The 14064-nt window shown below is 47.0% G+C and overlaps 4 protein-coding genes across 4 annotated transcripts; 1 reads left to right on the forward strand and 3 right to left on the reverse strand.

Annotated features, from left to right (window-relative positions):
- Nucleotides 1-275: 275 nt before the first annotated feature.
- Nucleotides 276-4269, reverse strand: BDW43DRAFT_146804 (DUF3433 domain-containing protein). Its single transcript, XM_032038384.1, has 2 exons — nt 427-4269; nt 276-363 (listed from the first exon to the last, which is right to left on the reverse strand). Exon 1 carries the CDS (start codon nt 3951-3953, stop codon nt 489-491), a length of 3465 nt encoding a protein of 1154 aa, XP_031897755.1. The 5' UTR covers nt 3954-4269; the 3' UTR covers nt 276-363; nt 427-488.
- A 3008-nt stretch (nt 4270-7277) lies between these two features.
- Nucleotides 7278-9377, reverse strand: BDW43DRAFT_283732 (uncharacterized protein). The gene has a single exon (XM_032042770.1). It carries the CDS (start codon nt 8729-8731, stop codon nt 7802-7804), a length of 930 nt encoding a protein of 309 aa, XP_031897756.1. The 5' UTR covers nt 8732-9377; the 3' UTR covers nt 7278-7801.
- Nucleotides 9378-9954: 577 nt separating this feature from the next.
- BDW43DRAFT_283734 (uncharacterized protein) lies at nt 9955-10885 on the forward strand. Its single transcript, XM_032042771.1, has 2 exons — nt 9955-10619; nt 10694-10885. Exons 1-2 carry the CDS (start codon nt 10335-10337, stop codon nt 10739-10741), a joined length of 333 nt encoding a protein of 110 aa, XP_031897757.1. The 5' UTR covers nt 9955-10334; the 3' UTR covers nt 10742-10885.
- A 947-nt stretch (nt 10886-11832) lies between these two features.
- On the reverse strand, nt 11833-13812 carry BDW43DRAFT_146956 (uncharacterized protein). Its single transcript, XM_032038385.1, has 4 exons — nt 13368-13812; nt 13088-13312; nt 12888-13030; nt 11833-12828 (listed from the first exon to the last, which is right to left on the reverse strand). Exons 1-4 carry the CDS (start codon nt 13629-13631, stop codon nt 12390-12392), a joined length of 1071 nt encoding a protein of 356 aa, XP_031897758.1. The 5' UTR covers nt 13632-13812; the 3' UTR covers nt 11833-12389.
- Nucleotides 13813-14064: the final 252 nt, after the last annotated feature.

Genomic DNA, 14064 nt, shown 5'->3' on the forward strand with positions numbered 1-14064 from the left:
GAGTCCCGAGGTTGGTCTTGCTGGTCTCGACGTCGGGGCCCTTGCCCCTCTCTATATGTTCCACGTGGATCCGTATCGCTTATAGGCCCCTTTTTACTCACCTTCCCGTCCTTCCTTGTGGTCATTCAAACTATTCACTCGGCTAAGTCTTGATACGATACGGAGACCTGATAGTAAGTTTGCATAGAAACATTCTACCATTGGGCATAGCTGGTAGAAAGCCAACATGGACGTGGTGGGCTGAGGCTCAGGATATGTAATATATCGCGTGTATTATGGTTCAATCGCAGAGGTTCAAGACTCCCAGAACAACAACAGGATTCTGTTGCAAGGTCGAATAAACCACCGTGAAGACTAAGTTACCTACGCGAAGATTCACGCAATTAGACTTCAGACTCCAGCAAAACCAGATAATGGGTAGGATACCTCAACTAACCGATGGAGGTTACTCGGTGAGCTCGGATTGTGCGCGAGTATTGGCTGGAAGATCATTGGACAACTCGTGGTTCGTCTTGTAAAGCAGATTCTGCTGCTACCATGGAAGACGAGGGTAGACCCGTCGTGCGATTCCCATGCATCTCGAAATGTTGACCATCATCCTGGTAATCAACCGCTATCCTGCTTATGCCATCTGCGCACCGAGCAGTTCCCACTCTATATTTGTGGCCTATTCCCTCCAAACGCTGCCGAAGCTTTACCTCATTCCATTGCTGGGTTCCCTCGAAATCGCCCATCATCTGGCTGTGTGCGATCCACGGGATAAGCGACCCAATCGATTTGGGGATGCGTGGTCCATTAAACCGCCCTCTACGGGCGACAAATATGCCGACAATCATTAGGATATCAAGCGATAGAAGGATGATAACGATAACAATCGACGGGGTTGACGGCAGCAGGCCCCAAATCCCTCGAGTGACTGTCCCATCAACGGCCAGAGAGTGGGATTGCGGTAGACGCTCAAGGTACAAGTCTCTCCAGAGGGTGAAGTAGGTGCTGAAGACCGCTCGGTAGGTACTCTGAACAGCAATAACCAGATCTGCGGGGTCTAGCCAGGACGACTTGGGATTCAGACTCTCGTAGGCCTGCGCTGTGAAAAACCCAGGCCAGTCATACTGACCAAGAAAAGAGTCTGGGTGAGGGAACGTTGTCTGAGCTGCCTGCGCGAACGCCCTGTTGTACTGTCGAAGGACATCAGAGGCATTCTGAAACAAGTCACCACCAGTAATGGAGCTGCCCGGTATGGGTTGATAGGATTCGACTTGACCGAAATGGTCAAACTGGACCACGAAGTCTTGCATGCGAATTGTGGGCTCACAGTGCAACGCGAGCGTGTTGTCAATGCTGGCCGGTGCCCCAGTCACATACTTCCAACGAGCAAGGACTAGGACTGTAGGTGTTTCGCAGTTGGTAGATGTGGCAAAATGGATAGATTTCTCAACATAGTTATAGGTCGTCCCTGGAACCTCAACCGTGCAGTTGGACTCTGTGCGATTACCAAATGGTTCATAGTGCCAGTAAGTGTTTCCGGACTGTCTGTCAATCCATGAGTGGTTGGCAGGAAGGTAGTCGCATGTGAGGTCTGCCCCGATACCGCGTGTCGAAGCTGTGAAGGACGTACGTTCGCTTTCCGGCTCGTCAACGAAGATTGGCACAAACGAGTAGTTTGTGACGGTCCAAGGTACTAGAAGGGTATCCGTGGCAAGACCCTTGGAGAGAAGACTGTAGCTATCCAATACAGGGACAGATAACGGTCTTGCAAATGTAGACAAGTCATATGCTGTAAATAAACTTGAAGCAATCCCAGAGTGCTGTTTAACCTGGGGTTCAAACAGGCCACCACTGATAATACTCAGAAGCAGGCCCAAGATACATACCAGAGAGAGGACCGCTAGGAGAGGAGGGCCGCGACGAATACACTTCCAAAACACTGCAAATGGAGTCTGAGAGCCGTAGGTCGTCAACAGCGATTGCGTTGCAGTCACTGGTCCATTTTGCAGCTGAACCCACGGCTCCAGAGCGCTAAGGTGTCGAAGCACTGAGGCAAGGAACACGCTGACCGCAGAGGCTACTATGTTAGGGACGAATAGCATCAAGATGAGCAGCGACGCCTGGACTTTGCTCCCAGCATTAAGGTCTTGTACGCAAAGATATCGAAGAATTATCCCAAACAAAACAAGGATAGCTACGAATAGAGAGCACTCAAGAATGAACCATGGGAGCGTGAGGAAATGCGGCATTAAATCCTGTTTTCTGCGAGCCTCCTGGGTGAAAAGAGGGACAGGACGCCCATCAGTTGACACGATCCCGAGCCGCCGATCCTTTGGTTCTCCCTGCCACTGACACCACAATCCCTTCGCCCACTGGCGAAGCTGTCGAGTAGTACATCGATGGAAGTCCGTATCCAGCCGTGCGAGTACAACTGTTGGGCTGAATAGATCCGCAACGATTGCGCATTGGGTAGCGATTGAGCTGGGGTCGCTCCGAAGAAAATTGGGACGGCGCGGGTAGACGAGGGATAGGGAGAAAAGCAAGCAGGAAGCCATCCAGAGCATGGTCTCCGCATGTATTGAGGAGGTGGATATCACCTTAAGGACGACTGAGATACTCGCTTGTTGGGCGTGAAGAAGAGTGGGACTTGTGTTAGGATTGAAGATCTTGTTCATGATTCTAAGGAAGCTACGGTTCCATAGATCTCGCACTTCGCGCTGATAATTTTCTATGTCGATGAAGCTGGATGCAACACGTACTTCCACCGGGTGTGTCGTGTTAGTAGTTTTGCTGTGGTACTTGGTGTGCATAAGATCCTCAAACTTGCTGATACTAAACTGGTCCCGGCTCAGGCTATGAATGGCGCCAGGGTGGATGCGTGTCGCGATGATTGATGTATTTGAGGCGATCAACACCTCTGCTTCTGCGTATTGATAAGAGGCCCTGCAAGCAAACACGGTCGCGTTTAGCATCCCTATGGAACTATTTGACATGATGCTCCCCTCAGCCACCACGCCATACATAGTGAATGAGTCACAGTCGCTGCTATAAAAGGCGGACGTGATATTGGAGTCCACGCTAGGCGGACTTGGCTCCCAGTAACGAAGTTGAAAACGATCAGCCTCGGTCGGCACGACGCTATTAAGTGTCATATTTACAGAGCAACCTGGACTTTGGTCACTAGGGTTCGCAATAGAGATATTCTGTAGACTCAATGAAACCGCCTGTCGGCTATCCGTGATATGTGTGAAAAGGTGACTTGTTGGCATGATTCCATGGAGAGGTGTGTCTATGCAGGTCAGGTTTGCCCAATATACCGTCTGGTTGAGGCTCAATACGGACGAATCGTTCTGATCCTCTAAAGGCATTGAAACCGGTGGGACTGCATATTCGGATGACCGTGATAGTACATGATCATTCCCTGGATTGAGCTCCCTTGGATAAGACGCCTCCGCAGTCATCCACGCCTCTTGAGTTTGCAAGTTGACCAGGTCTGGCCACGTCTCTACGGTTTTAGGATCGACAGTGTTCAGTTCGCTCATCACCACGAGACCGGACAGCAGGGAAGGTAGAAACATGCGCACAACCAAGGACACTAGAGTCACGCAGAACACAATCCAGTGACGATTGCGGGCCGCAGTGATGGGTGCGAAGATACCATAGCAGAAGCAGTAATTAGTGAACAAAACTGTCGCGGAGGCACCTTGCGGCTTTGCTAACTGGAAATACGGCTCCAGTCGCCTCACATCACAGGCACAGACCTCCCACAGGTTCACGGCCACAAGCGCTATGACAGTTGGGACGTTGGTGTAGACAACCGACACCGTCGTGGGGAGGTCATCGGTACGCTTATAGCGTACAAGGAATCCAACGCGGTCCGAGTACTGCCGAAGAACTTGGAGCGCGATTGCCATCGCCAGCAAGAGGCTTGCCACCGTGAGAAGATACGGTGCTCTCAGGGACATAGGTCTCCACGCTTCTCGTGGATCCCACGCATGCTCCACTTCATTCTTTCTCGCGACTCGGAAGGGCCATCCTGTTCATATACTGGTTATCATAGAATCCATACAATATGTGCTAAGCGATGCTCGTACTCGACCATCTCTTCCATGACGCCCACCATATCCAATTCATTGACCGCTTTTCCCGTCTTAAAGGATATATGTTCTCGACGCGTCGTCATTCCCAACAAGCTGTATCTATCGTCTAGCACAATTCGTTTCTGAAGGTAGGGGATATTTTTCAGATGGAAGTTTTTTCCTGGCAGAACAGGGGCTCAGGGGCCACACCGTGATATGTTCATTGCCACAAACTGTGGCTGCCTGTTCATGGTGGAGTTTCCATGTGATTTGGGAGCCCTATCTAACACTAGGGATACGCTAGCTAACATAGAAGCTCTCGCACGGTAGATGATTGGCCTCTAAGACCATCCACTAGCTAGATTCGGGACCGGCTGTCCCGCAATGTTTTAGTAGGACCCAACGAGGGCAAAGGCTATTTTCTGGCGCTGTATAGTCTATCTTTGGAGCTGGAATTCTGGTGAAACTATGAACCCTTTAGAGAGCACAGTTTAGTCAAGGTTGGATGATTGGGGCGGTATAGATATTCTGGAAGCCCTTTTACGTTTAGAAATTTCTGGCGGGAATGTGGAGCAGTTAACGTTGCCGCCCAGTTCCCGCCTGCCCCCGATTGCTCTTACTCATATCTCAACGAATATGGATCCAATTGAAGCGGCGATAGAAGCAATCAATTTGTTGGAACCTGTAGAATTGATTAATTATACTATGGTGGTGAAAGTGTTCGGTGCTAACCGACATACACTGTAAAGACGTCATCAAGAAAAATAGCAGTTAAGGAAACAGCAGTATAAGGACCAGCGACTACTCAACAGCCAGCAGACCAAAGCTCTTATTAAATATATCAATAAATTGACAGATCAAGGTCTTTATATCTCACATGAAATGCTGCGGAATTTCGCAAAGGATATTACAGGAAAGAAGCCGGGAAACCACTGGCCAGAGCAATTTCTGAAGCGACATAAAGATGATATTGACAGCAATATAACATCAAATATAGACAAGGCTCACCTCTGCGCCGATTCTATAGCTAAATACAATAAGTACTTCAAGATCCTAGCTCAAAAATTACATAGCATCAAATTCAGCCAGAGAACATATACAATATAAATAAAAAGGACTTTCTTATTAGAATCTTGCAGAAAAGCAAAAGAATCTATTCACGTTGCTAATTTAAGCTAGACAGCTCCAAGAGATGCCTACAAGATAGCTCTAGAGAATAGATTATTTATATAGCCTATATTTACGCTGACAAAACCTCGTTTACCTCAGGATTTATATGTCAAACTGCTTCAGGCAATATTCAAGATTCCTAGATACAAAGACTTCAATCTAGAGAAATGTCACAGGTAAGCCTTAGGCTTAAGGCCCCGATGGCAAGTTGCGATACTATATATACCGCTCCTGGGAAATCAACTCCGATCGGAGTTGATCATAGTGAATCTTTTTACCTATTAGAAAGATCCTATGTATCGAATTGCTAATCCCAGGAGTAATCCTTTACAGTAACAATCTGGAGGCATTTTTATATACATCTCAAGGTTTCTGCAGCCTGGGCAAGCAGGATTTCTTCTGCCTATTCTTTCCCAGTTACGAAAAAGCTTTATCCCCAAAAATATTAAATTTATAGAGAAATCTTGCGGTTTAGTACTATAAAACCCGGAGATTGTTCTGAAGTAATTTTATAAGAAAGAGAAAGTGAGGTCATCTACTAGCTCTTTAACCCGCTCTATCTTAGCTACTAATAATTGAAATAAAGCTAGAGTAAGCTATTACTAATATACTTGATAAGAATATCCAGAAGCTTATTGCTATAATATATAATCTCTGTGTCACAGATCGAATAGCGATTCGGCCTGGTGACTATACAGGATACCCTGACTCAGGTGCATGGACAATCGGCCACCGATGAGGAATATCAGGCCACACGACAGATTGGGTTCAAGGGGGATTCTGAATCCTTTAGGCATGAAGCCTTTAGCTATAAATTAGCAAATCGTTAGCAGTGGTAGGAGATTAAGAATTAGTCTCCTGTCAGAGTAGTATCTACTGCCTGCCTTTGACCTCTCTCTTTCTTTTAGCCTACGTACCCTTACCTAGTTGACAGGTCCTCTACCCTAAATAGTAGATATCCTTGACACTCTGTATAGAGAATATTTTACTTAAGGATAAGTACAGCGGCCATAAGGATGCCTTAGTCAATAAAAGAAAGAAGTAGTAGTAAGAAAAGTCTTTACTCTTTAAGCTTTATATTTCTAAGGATAGATATATAGTATTTTACTTATCTAATAAAGTTCAGCAAGCACTGGAACTTTAGACAGCCAAGAATTATAAAATAGAGCTTATTAAAGCTTTAAAAGAGAACGATAAGCTTTACTGTCAGTAGAAAAAGAAGAAGAAACAGCACTTAGTTCAAGGGAGAAAGTAAAATCAAGAAACTCAGTATATAGAAAAGCAGCAAGAGATAGAGACAAAGCAGTGGGAGAAAGAGAGAGCATAGATTACTCCATATAACGATGAAACGGGGAGCTAGTGGCCGAAAACGGCCGCATTTGAGGCCGTTTTAAGCGTCTCGCTAACTGGCAGGGCCTTGGTGTCACGTATATCAATGCCCATGGCCGATGCTGTTTACTTCCACCCTTGACTTGTGCTGCCTGGTCCCTGCACACCCACTCGTCTCGTGATGTAATCGCAGCGAGACTCCGTCGTCACTCACCCTCCTGAAGAAGGGGAGCCGCTTTTAGCACCTCCTGACTACTTTTTTCTACACTGCGATTCTATACAGGTCGATTGCTATAGTGTTCTGCTGCTTGCTCTCCCTCGCCCAGGCCTATCCCTTAGTGAACCACTCGCACCGAAAGTGAAAACGAATATCTGTTTTGATTATTATTATACCCCATTTCTCTTTATTTATTCCCCCTGTCCTTGCAACATACCTATAATGCCCTCTCTATATATCACCCTTCCCGACCTACTTTGTCTGCTAATAAGAGTTGCTAGCACAGATCTTTCTGATATTTTCTCAAACAGTGCTTCTGACAATAATTGCTTCTCTAAGGACTTTTGATCTGGATAACTGTGTCATGTCGAATGATAATTCTAATGATGACTCGATCCTAGGTGACGAAGAGGGGCAACCAGCACCGGAGCACTACCTCTAGGAGGCTAAAAGTCTCGATATATTGTATCCTGGACAAGAGCGCTATTGCCCAGGGACTCAGTAAGCTAGACAAGACTCAGGACTACGAGGACCAGTAAGCCTCTCCCTTTAAGACTATCCACCCTTATTGCTAATGTGAGAGGATATCCTACTGGTCATTGTAGATGCCTGTGGATCAGATAGAGATACGATAGCGAAAGAGTCAGGATAAGACATATAAGCGAACAGTAGATTCTACGATTCACTGAAACTGTAGGGAGGAAAAGAGCATAACACCTTTTAAAAACATGTCTTTCCTCGCCTAAAGTTTAAAATAAAGAGACAGATAATATGGTATCAATATAGAGAAGCAGAGCCATTGGAACGCCTCGAGTACAAACTTCCAACACTAATACAAAATTAGAGAGTGAACATTTAGCGATCCCAATGAGCAGTGACCTCTCCCGTTGCAGAACCAGACGCGACTACACTCAAGACGCGACTCTTTCTCCTTCTTTATAGGACTGAAATAATCCCCCAAAGCACTCTCCGATACCTTCTGTGATAAAAGCTAGGATTGTCAAAAACAAGTCGACTATCAGCCTTGCAGACGCCGGCCTTGATGACGCCAGAATCTGTTGGCGAATCCCATCAGAAGATTCCTGTCTATGACAATATCTTGTTCGAGATCGGTGGCAGCGGGCCGTCCAACAAACATCGCGAAATCCAACCGAATCTCGTCCGTAGGGATGGCATCTATGTTTTGATCTGTCTTCCAGCCGTATATCTCGGGCCCCGCTTCTCCACTGACGATCTTAACTTGTTGCACCCGTACGGCGGGGGAGGGAAGGTTTCTAGGCGAAACCGCATAAACCCTTCTGCCGAGCCGCCAAACGTCAATGGCGAGATTGTTTTCTCGGCTAAGATCGATCGTTATGCATGTTTTGACGGTCGTCCCGGGGGATTCCAACCATCCTCTCGCATCGATTGCCAGCCGCGGCGCAGATTCTGATGTCCCCACTTCGAGAACGACAGTCAAATCGTCTGTCGACTCAGGCGCCCAGCAGGCATCTGGTTCCTTCGCCCAGTTACCCAGAACAGTCAGGAGTGAGGCACGTGGAATTAATTCATCGAAGACACCCATTGCGAAAAGTTGTTTGTCAATCATAGCTTTGAACAAACCCGTGAGAGTCTCATGAGCAAATCCGGGCATCTTGATTGTCAAGAGCTCGGTCAGAAAGTTATATGAGAACTTGGCGGACTTCAGGGGTCTATTGTCATCAGACGAAAGAAATTCGAAATCCTTTGCATTAACGCCCGAAAACTCCAGAACTTCACGGCCGGTATGTAGGTTGTCTTGGAGGGAGGCAACAAAACTTGCATACCCGTCATACTTCAGGAGATCAGTATGGGTGTGGGTGGAAATAACAAGTCCGGGCATGTTAGTTTCGTTGGAAGAGAAGTTTGAGGTGAAGATGCCATCGTGTTGGGCAAGACGGGGTGAGGGCTCCATCGCTGGGAAGTCCATTGCGAGAAGGTGCACCTTCCCACCGTGATGGCCTCTTAGATGGAGATGACGGGTCTGAATGCAACAAGTATTCAAAGATATCCACTGGCCAATCGGTGTCGAAACCAGCAATGGCTTGGTCTCGGGGTGAGACAAAAGAAGAGTTGCCTCCGGTGATTAGAGGCAACCCTGGGTTTCTTTTACAGGCTTGGAGTTTGAGAGCGCGTGATATCTATGTAACCAATCACGTGACACAGATCATTCTGCGTTGAGACTCCGCAAGGATCGCATGGCTTTTCATTAGAAGATTCCAGATAACTTTGCTAGATCTACCATGCAAATTATGTCAGAGGAATAAGACAGGCCGAGATAGGACAGATGCTCAGCCCGAGTTGGGCTCAAGGGGAGGGCGACGAAGACAACCCAGTAGCACGACCGATAGTCGTGTATTTCACCGGAGTCGACATGAACTCATCGATACGGCTGAGGGTTCGACTATCTAGTCTTTTGGGCGACCGGAAACCTCACTGCCAATACTGGTCAGAACCGATTGGGTGGCGGATGGCGCAGCATCTGCAGTGAAATGAAAAGGGGCAGAGTGCTGGCCAGGTCCTCTAGACCGCAGGAGGCAGTGGGGCAAAAAGAGCAAAGGGGAAGGAGGAAAGAGAAGAAACTGTATGTTGTCGTGTCGATGGGGACAGACGGCGTCGTTTTATAGATGGATGGCTGCTGGCTGGGGCGGTAAAAGCGCCCAGGAAAAAGGCTAGGCCCTAATGAAGGGGAGCGTGGGCAGGCGGTACAATAGGCGTAGTTTCTGGCGCCCCGCTAACCGTTTCTACATATACCAAAAAGATCTCTACATAGCTTTAAAATAGCTTTAAATCTGTTAAAAAGAGCAAGCCTAAGATAGCTAAGTATTCTATAGTTAAAAATACTAGAAATATCACTGCTTAATAAGATTATACAGACCCCTACACCTACAAATTGTCAAGACCGGCAGATCTGTCCCCCACAACAGTTTCGCGATGCTTAAAATTTGAATGTAGCAACTCTAGAACCTCATGAACACTATACCAATATATCTAATTAATATACTTGTTATGAATCTATACGAGACCACGTGATCCTAGCGGCTTGGCCGGATCACCAACTCTTCAGCCCCTGAAGGCTTTACCTATTAGTAGCAGACAGAGAGAAGAAGCAGTCGAGATAGTTGAGAGAGTCGTCCATAGAATAGAGCACCTATCGAAATGGCATCCGGTCCTCAGTAGGCTACGTACGTGTAGCTGATACAGTACCATTCTGCCCATCTTTCCCCTGAGATCACAACAATACTAATACTATGTGGCTCAAAAGCTTCATTTTTTGTTGGTGGTGCAGAACGTTGAAATCGGGCGGCAGGCGGGAAAGGGCAGCAACGTTAATGCTTGGCTTCAGGTACTCGGCTCAGCTCGCGGAGGCATTCCCAGACACAGAGCATCTCTGATGTAGAATGTAAATATGCGGTAGTTTGGCTTCAAGAGAATTGGACTCGTTTTTCCAGTCGGTTCCTCTTAGGTTCCTAGGTAGACCTTAGCCGTATTGACATCATGTTCAAGTGGGATGTGCTGGAATATATGTTGAAATGATAGAGCTATGGGTCAGATTCATAGGTCCAACATTTCTGATAAATGGGGTGTTTTGGTGCTCTACCCTCTTAAATATGTACAACTTGTATCTTAGATTTTATCCAGAATTTTGCTATAGTGGTACTCTCCGTGAATCGAACCAGAAATTATGGCACCGGAGGATATGGATGTTTTATTTTAGAAAATGGGCCGCAGATAATGACTTTACAGGCACGTTAACTTTTGTAACTGTGCCACTGATGGATGTAACAGCGAATATTCTGAACAATGCAACAGCTGTGCTACATTCATTTTCTTTTAGTCAATTTCTCAGATCCGGAAATTGGGGAGAGAAGGACAACCCTGTGGGACTCACCATTCTAGCCCCGGAAGGCTCCAGGGGAATTCCACGTACTTCGTATAGTGCTATCTCAGGCGCTGCGCCACTCGATTGTTGCACTAGCCCCAGATTTGAACTTCAAGCCCATCACAGTCAGACTTGGCGTGATCAAGCTCGTTCGACTTATAGACGTTGTGGACTTTGCAGGTCTACAGGGCTTATTGGGACTTTATGTTGATCTCTATTCGATAACTCCCCATCTAATGAACGGTATTAAAATTACACGAAGAAGCAAGGGTCCGTTTATATGGGTATCTTCCCCCTTATTATCTTGTCTCATCGGTAAAGTGATGCCGATGTGGAAAATCTATCCCAGCTATACTATGGAGCACATATAGTGTTCGCGATCAAACTCTTCATGTACGCACAGAACAGCGTAAATTCAGATATTCCTATGAGAACATAAACAGGGATATTGGTCTCTATTGTTCCTTGCTTTCTTCTATAAGTCTTGAATAATTCTGTCAGATTGGAAATCAAATAAAAGGCTACGATGAACTACTACACAGCAGTGACTCTGGCCCGCGTTCCCCACATAGGTTAGTTTAGTTCATTTGTCGGGGCGCATGGACATCTATCCTCCAGGGTCTGGGTCGGAACGCCAAGAAGGCTCATTGACATGGCATGATTGTAATATATAGTAGTAGTCAAGTTCACCAAGCTGCTTCTCGGATTTGACTTACTCCGTACAGATGAGAGAGTACATAGCTAATATTGGCCTGGGCTCCCACTAGGCCTGGGCGTAGATTCTGAGTATTACTAAGAACAACGTTCATCCTGGACTTTGTACTCCGTATGGGTAGATGCTGTCCCCTACTGCTTAATATGCAACGCTATCGGACAGGGATCGCGAGCCGGATCGCTTGGCGCCAATAATCGCCGTTTTGTATGTAACCTCGGAATAGGATAGATTGAGACCCCCGGTCTCTGAGCTGGCGTGTTATCTTGATTGTCAGATGCCATAGAAATGAAGCCGTGCGGTGCGACGGCTCCCGTCTAAGCGCAATCTGCGTCTGAGCCCACTCGGTTTTTTACGCTGGAGCTTGCATTTCATTCTTTTTCATTCCTTTCTTTCTTTTCTTACGTCTATTTTTATTCCTATTTCCCCCCCCCCCCCCCCTTCCCCCTTGCTAATGCCCTTCGGGATCATTTCTTAAAATCATCGCCGTGTCTATAAATCCTAAATTTAGGGTATCAACCAAGTACCGTCGGAATGCCGCACCAGACAAGGCCAAGATCTTCCATCTGTCTCTCCTAGGTGGAATGCCAAGTGGACGGTGCTCATATATAGTATAGCCTGAGAGGAAAATCCCGATGGTTAATTTATTTTCGGTGGCCGGAAGATTGACCGACAGAACACTAAATTTCTAGTGGCCATACCCCCTCGACGTCCAGAACGCGTCCATGGGATCCATTGGTGGACAAACGAGGAATACCCAGAGAACAAGACCCACATATGCCGTCGGAGCACATAAATAATTTCAGGAATTATTCTACCGGTAGTCTACTGGCCCGGACGAGAACCCGCGGCAGGGGGACCAGAATGTAGGAGATGTAGGAGGGTGTCAACTGCTTTTCGAAAGGGCTCTCTCCAGTTGTAGAAGAGGGGGATGTTGGAAATCTCAGCTATCCATAACGGTCAAGAAGGAAAAAAACAGAAGAAGAAGAATAGCTATCTAGCTGCATTCGTTTCCGTCACAGTGAATGTTCGAATTTCTCGAATGATGTGGGTTTGACTCGACTGACTTTCTGTGTCGCCGTCGGATATAGCTCCCGATGCAGTGACCGTGGTCTCATGTGTCTCCTTACCCAGGTTGATGGGGGCAAGCTCATGCACTTCACTGCCATTAAATGTGGACTTGTGGCGCATTGTCGATATCTCGTATCTCTTCATCGACGCCATGTTGTAACTAGTCATTCCATCGATGCGCATACCAGTCGAGCGCAGACTATCCATAAAGGGTTTGAACTGGGGAGAACAAGCTGTAACGACGCTCAAACATTGAACAATCTGCGTGAACATGGTCGCTGGCCAGGTGTCGAACGTGCGATCTTTGACATCAATCGTTCGGTTGTTGTATACTAGTTGACCGACGATCGTGGCGATCACACTCCATCAATTGCTCGATCAGCCGCCTAGCGTGAGAAAACGAGTAGAAATATCACTCACAATATTCGAAGCCCAAAGATACTCGATAGTGTTACCTTCTTGGCCCACCGTGTTTGTATTCCAACGATTATCAGAAGCGCCTGGACGATAATCCCCGCCTCGGTCAACATATTCGTAATGGCCAGATAGTTCCCCCAAGCGCCCTGCCTCATTTATGTTAATGATATATCTTGACTGTTCTCGGACGTGCCATGTCTTACAATATCAAAGCAATTCCCGTCGATATAATCCCACGATCTGGGCGGCTTGCATTGGAAGGCATGACCGAAAACTCCAGTTACTCCCCAAAGGACCGTAAAGATTTCTAATATAATGGCAACACGACGGTCGGACGTAGCGGGTGTGATGCTCCAGATGAAGTGGACAAGAGCTAATTTTGAGACGCACATCGTCGTAATGAAGAGGATAGTCGCTGCATATTGTGACTAAGAGGAGATGTTATGAGACATGCTCACAATGGAAGCGACAGGAAGACCTCACCTTCATAATGCCATCCATACTCTCCCGGGACAACCTGTCGTAGTGCTCACCGTATCCATTGGCAGTGGCCATGGACATAGCTAGAGATTGCGCCGCACATAGCACCATTGAGACGATACTCAGGTAATCATCGGTCGTCCAGCGTCGGAAGATCCAGTATTTAGTGCCCAGCCGAGTGAGCACACAGAGAATGGCCGTGGTCATAAGGAACCAGGTCACCACATTGACCGTAGGCTTCCAGGTATCTCGTGAAAACCGACCCATTGCGCGCGTAAAGTGCAAAAAGGTAAGCGCACCACGAGAATCCCCGACACTGAGAAGAGTCTTATTATGCTGCCCTCAGGGAGCCAAAGATATCCGCGCCTTGTAATCTCCCACCCCAACCATCCTAGTGGGTTGGTTCACAATAGATTAACAAATATGTTAATAGCTCTACATTGATCAAAAGGCTCAACGCTGCCGTATGACCGGGGCTGATCCTGCCAGTGAGAGGCAATTAAATTAAATCGCTCAGGACATTTGCCGGGGACATCTGGGCGAAGGATGGCCGCTCGTGTCTACTCCGTAGCCAGAACGCTAATTGATGAAGGCTTCAGGAACCAAAAGTCCCAAGGAACAATAGGGAGTTACCCGAGGCCCCGTTTGGGTATTCCAGCAATATTCGAAGTTGTGCCGGCAAGATAAAAGTCGTTTTTTA

Source organism: Aspergillus alliaceus (genome assembly GCF_009176365.1).
Source record: "Aspergillus alliaceus strain CBS 536.65 unplaced genomic scaffold BDW43scaffold_38, whole genome shotgun sequence".
Lineage (NCBI taxonomy): Eukaryota > Fungi > Ascomycota > Eurotiomycetes > Eurotiales > Aspergillaceae > Aspergillus > Aspergillus alliaceus.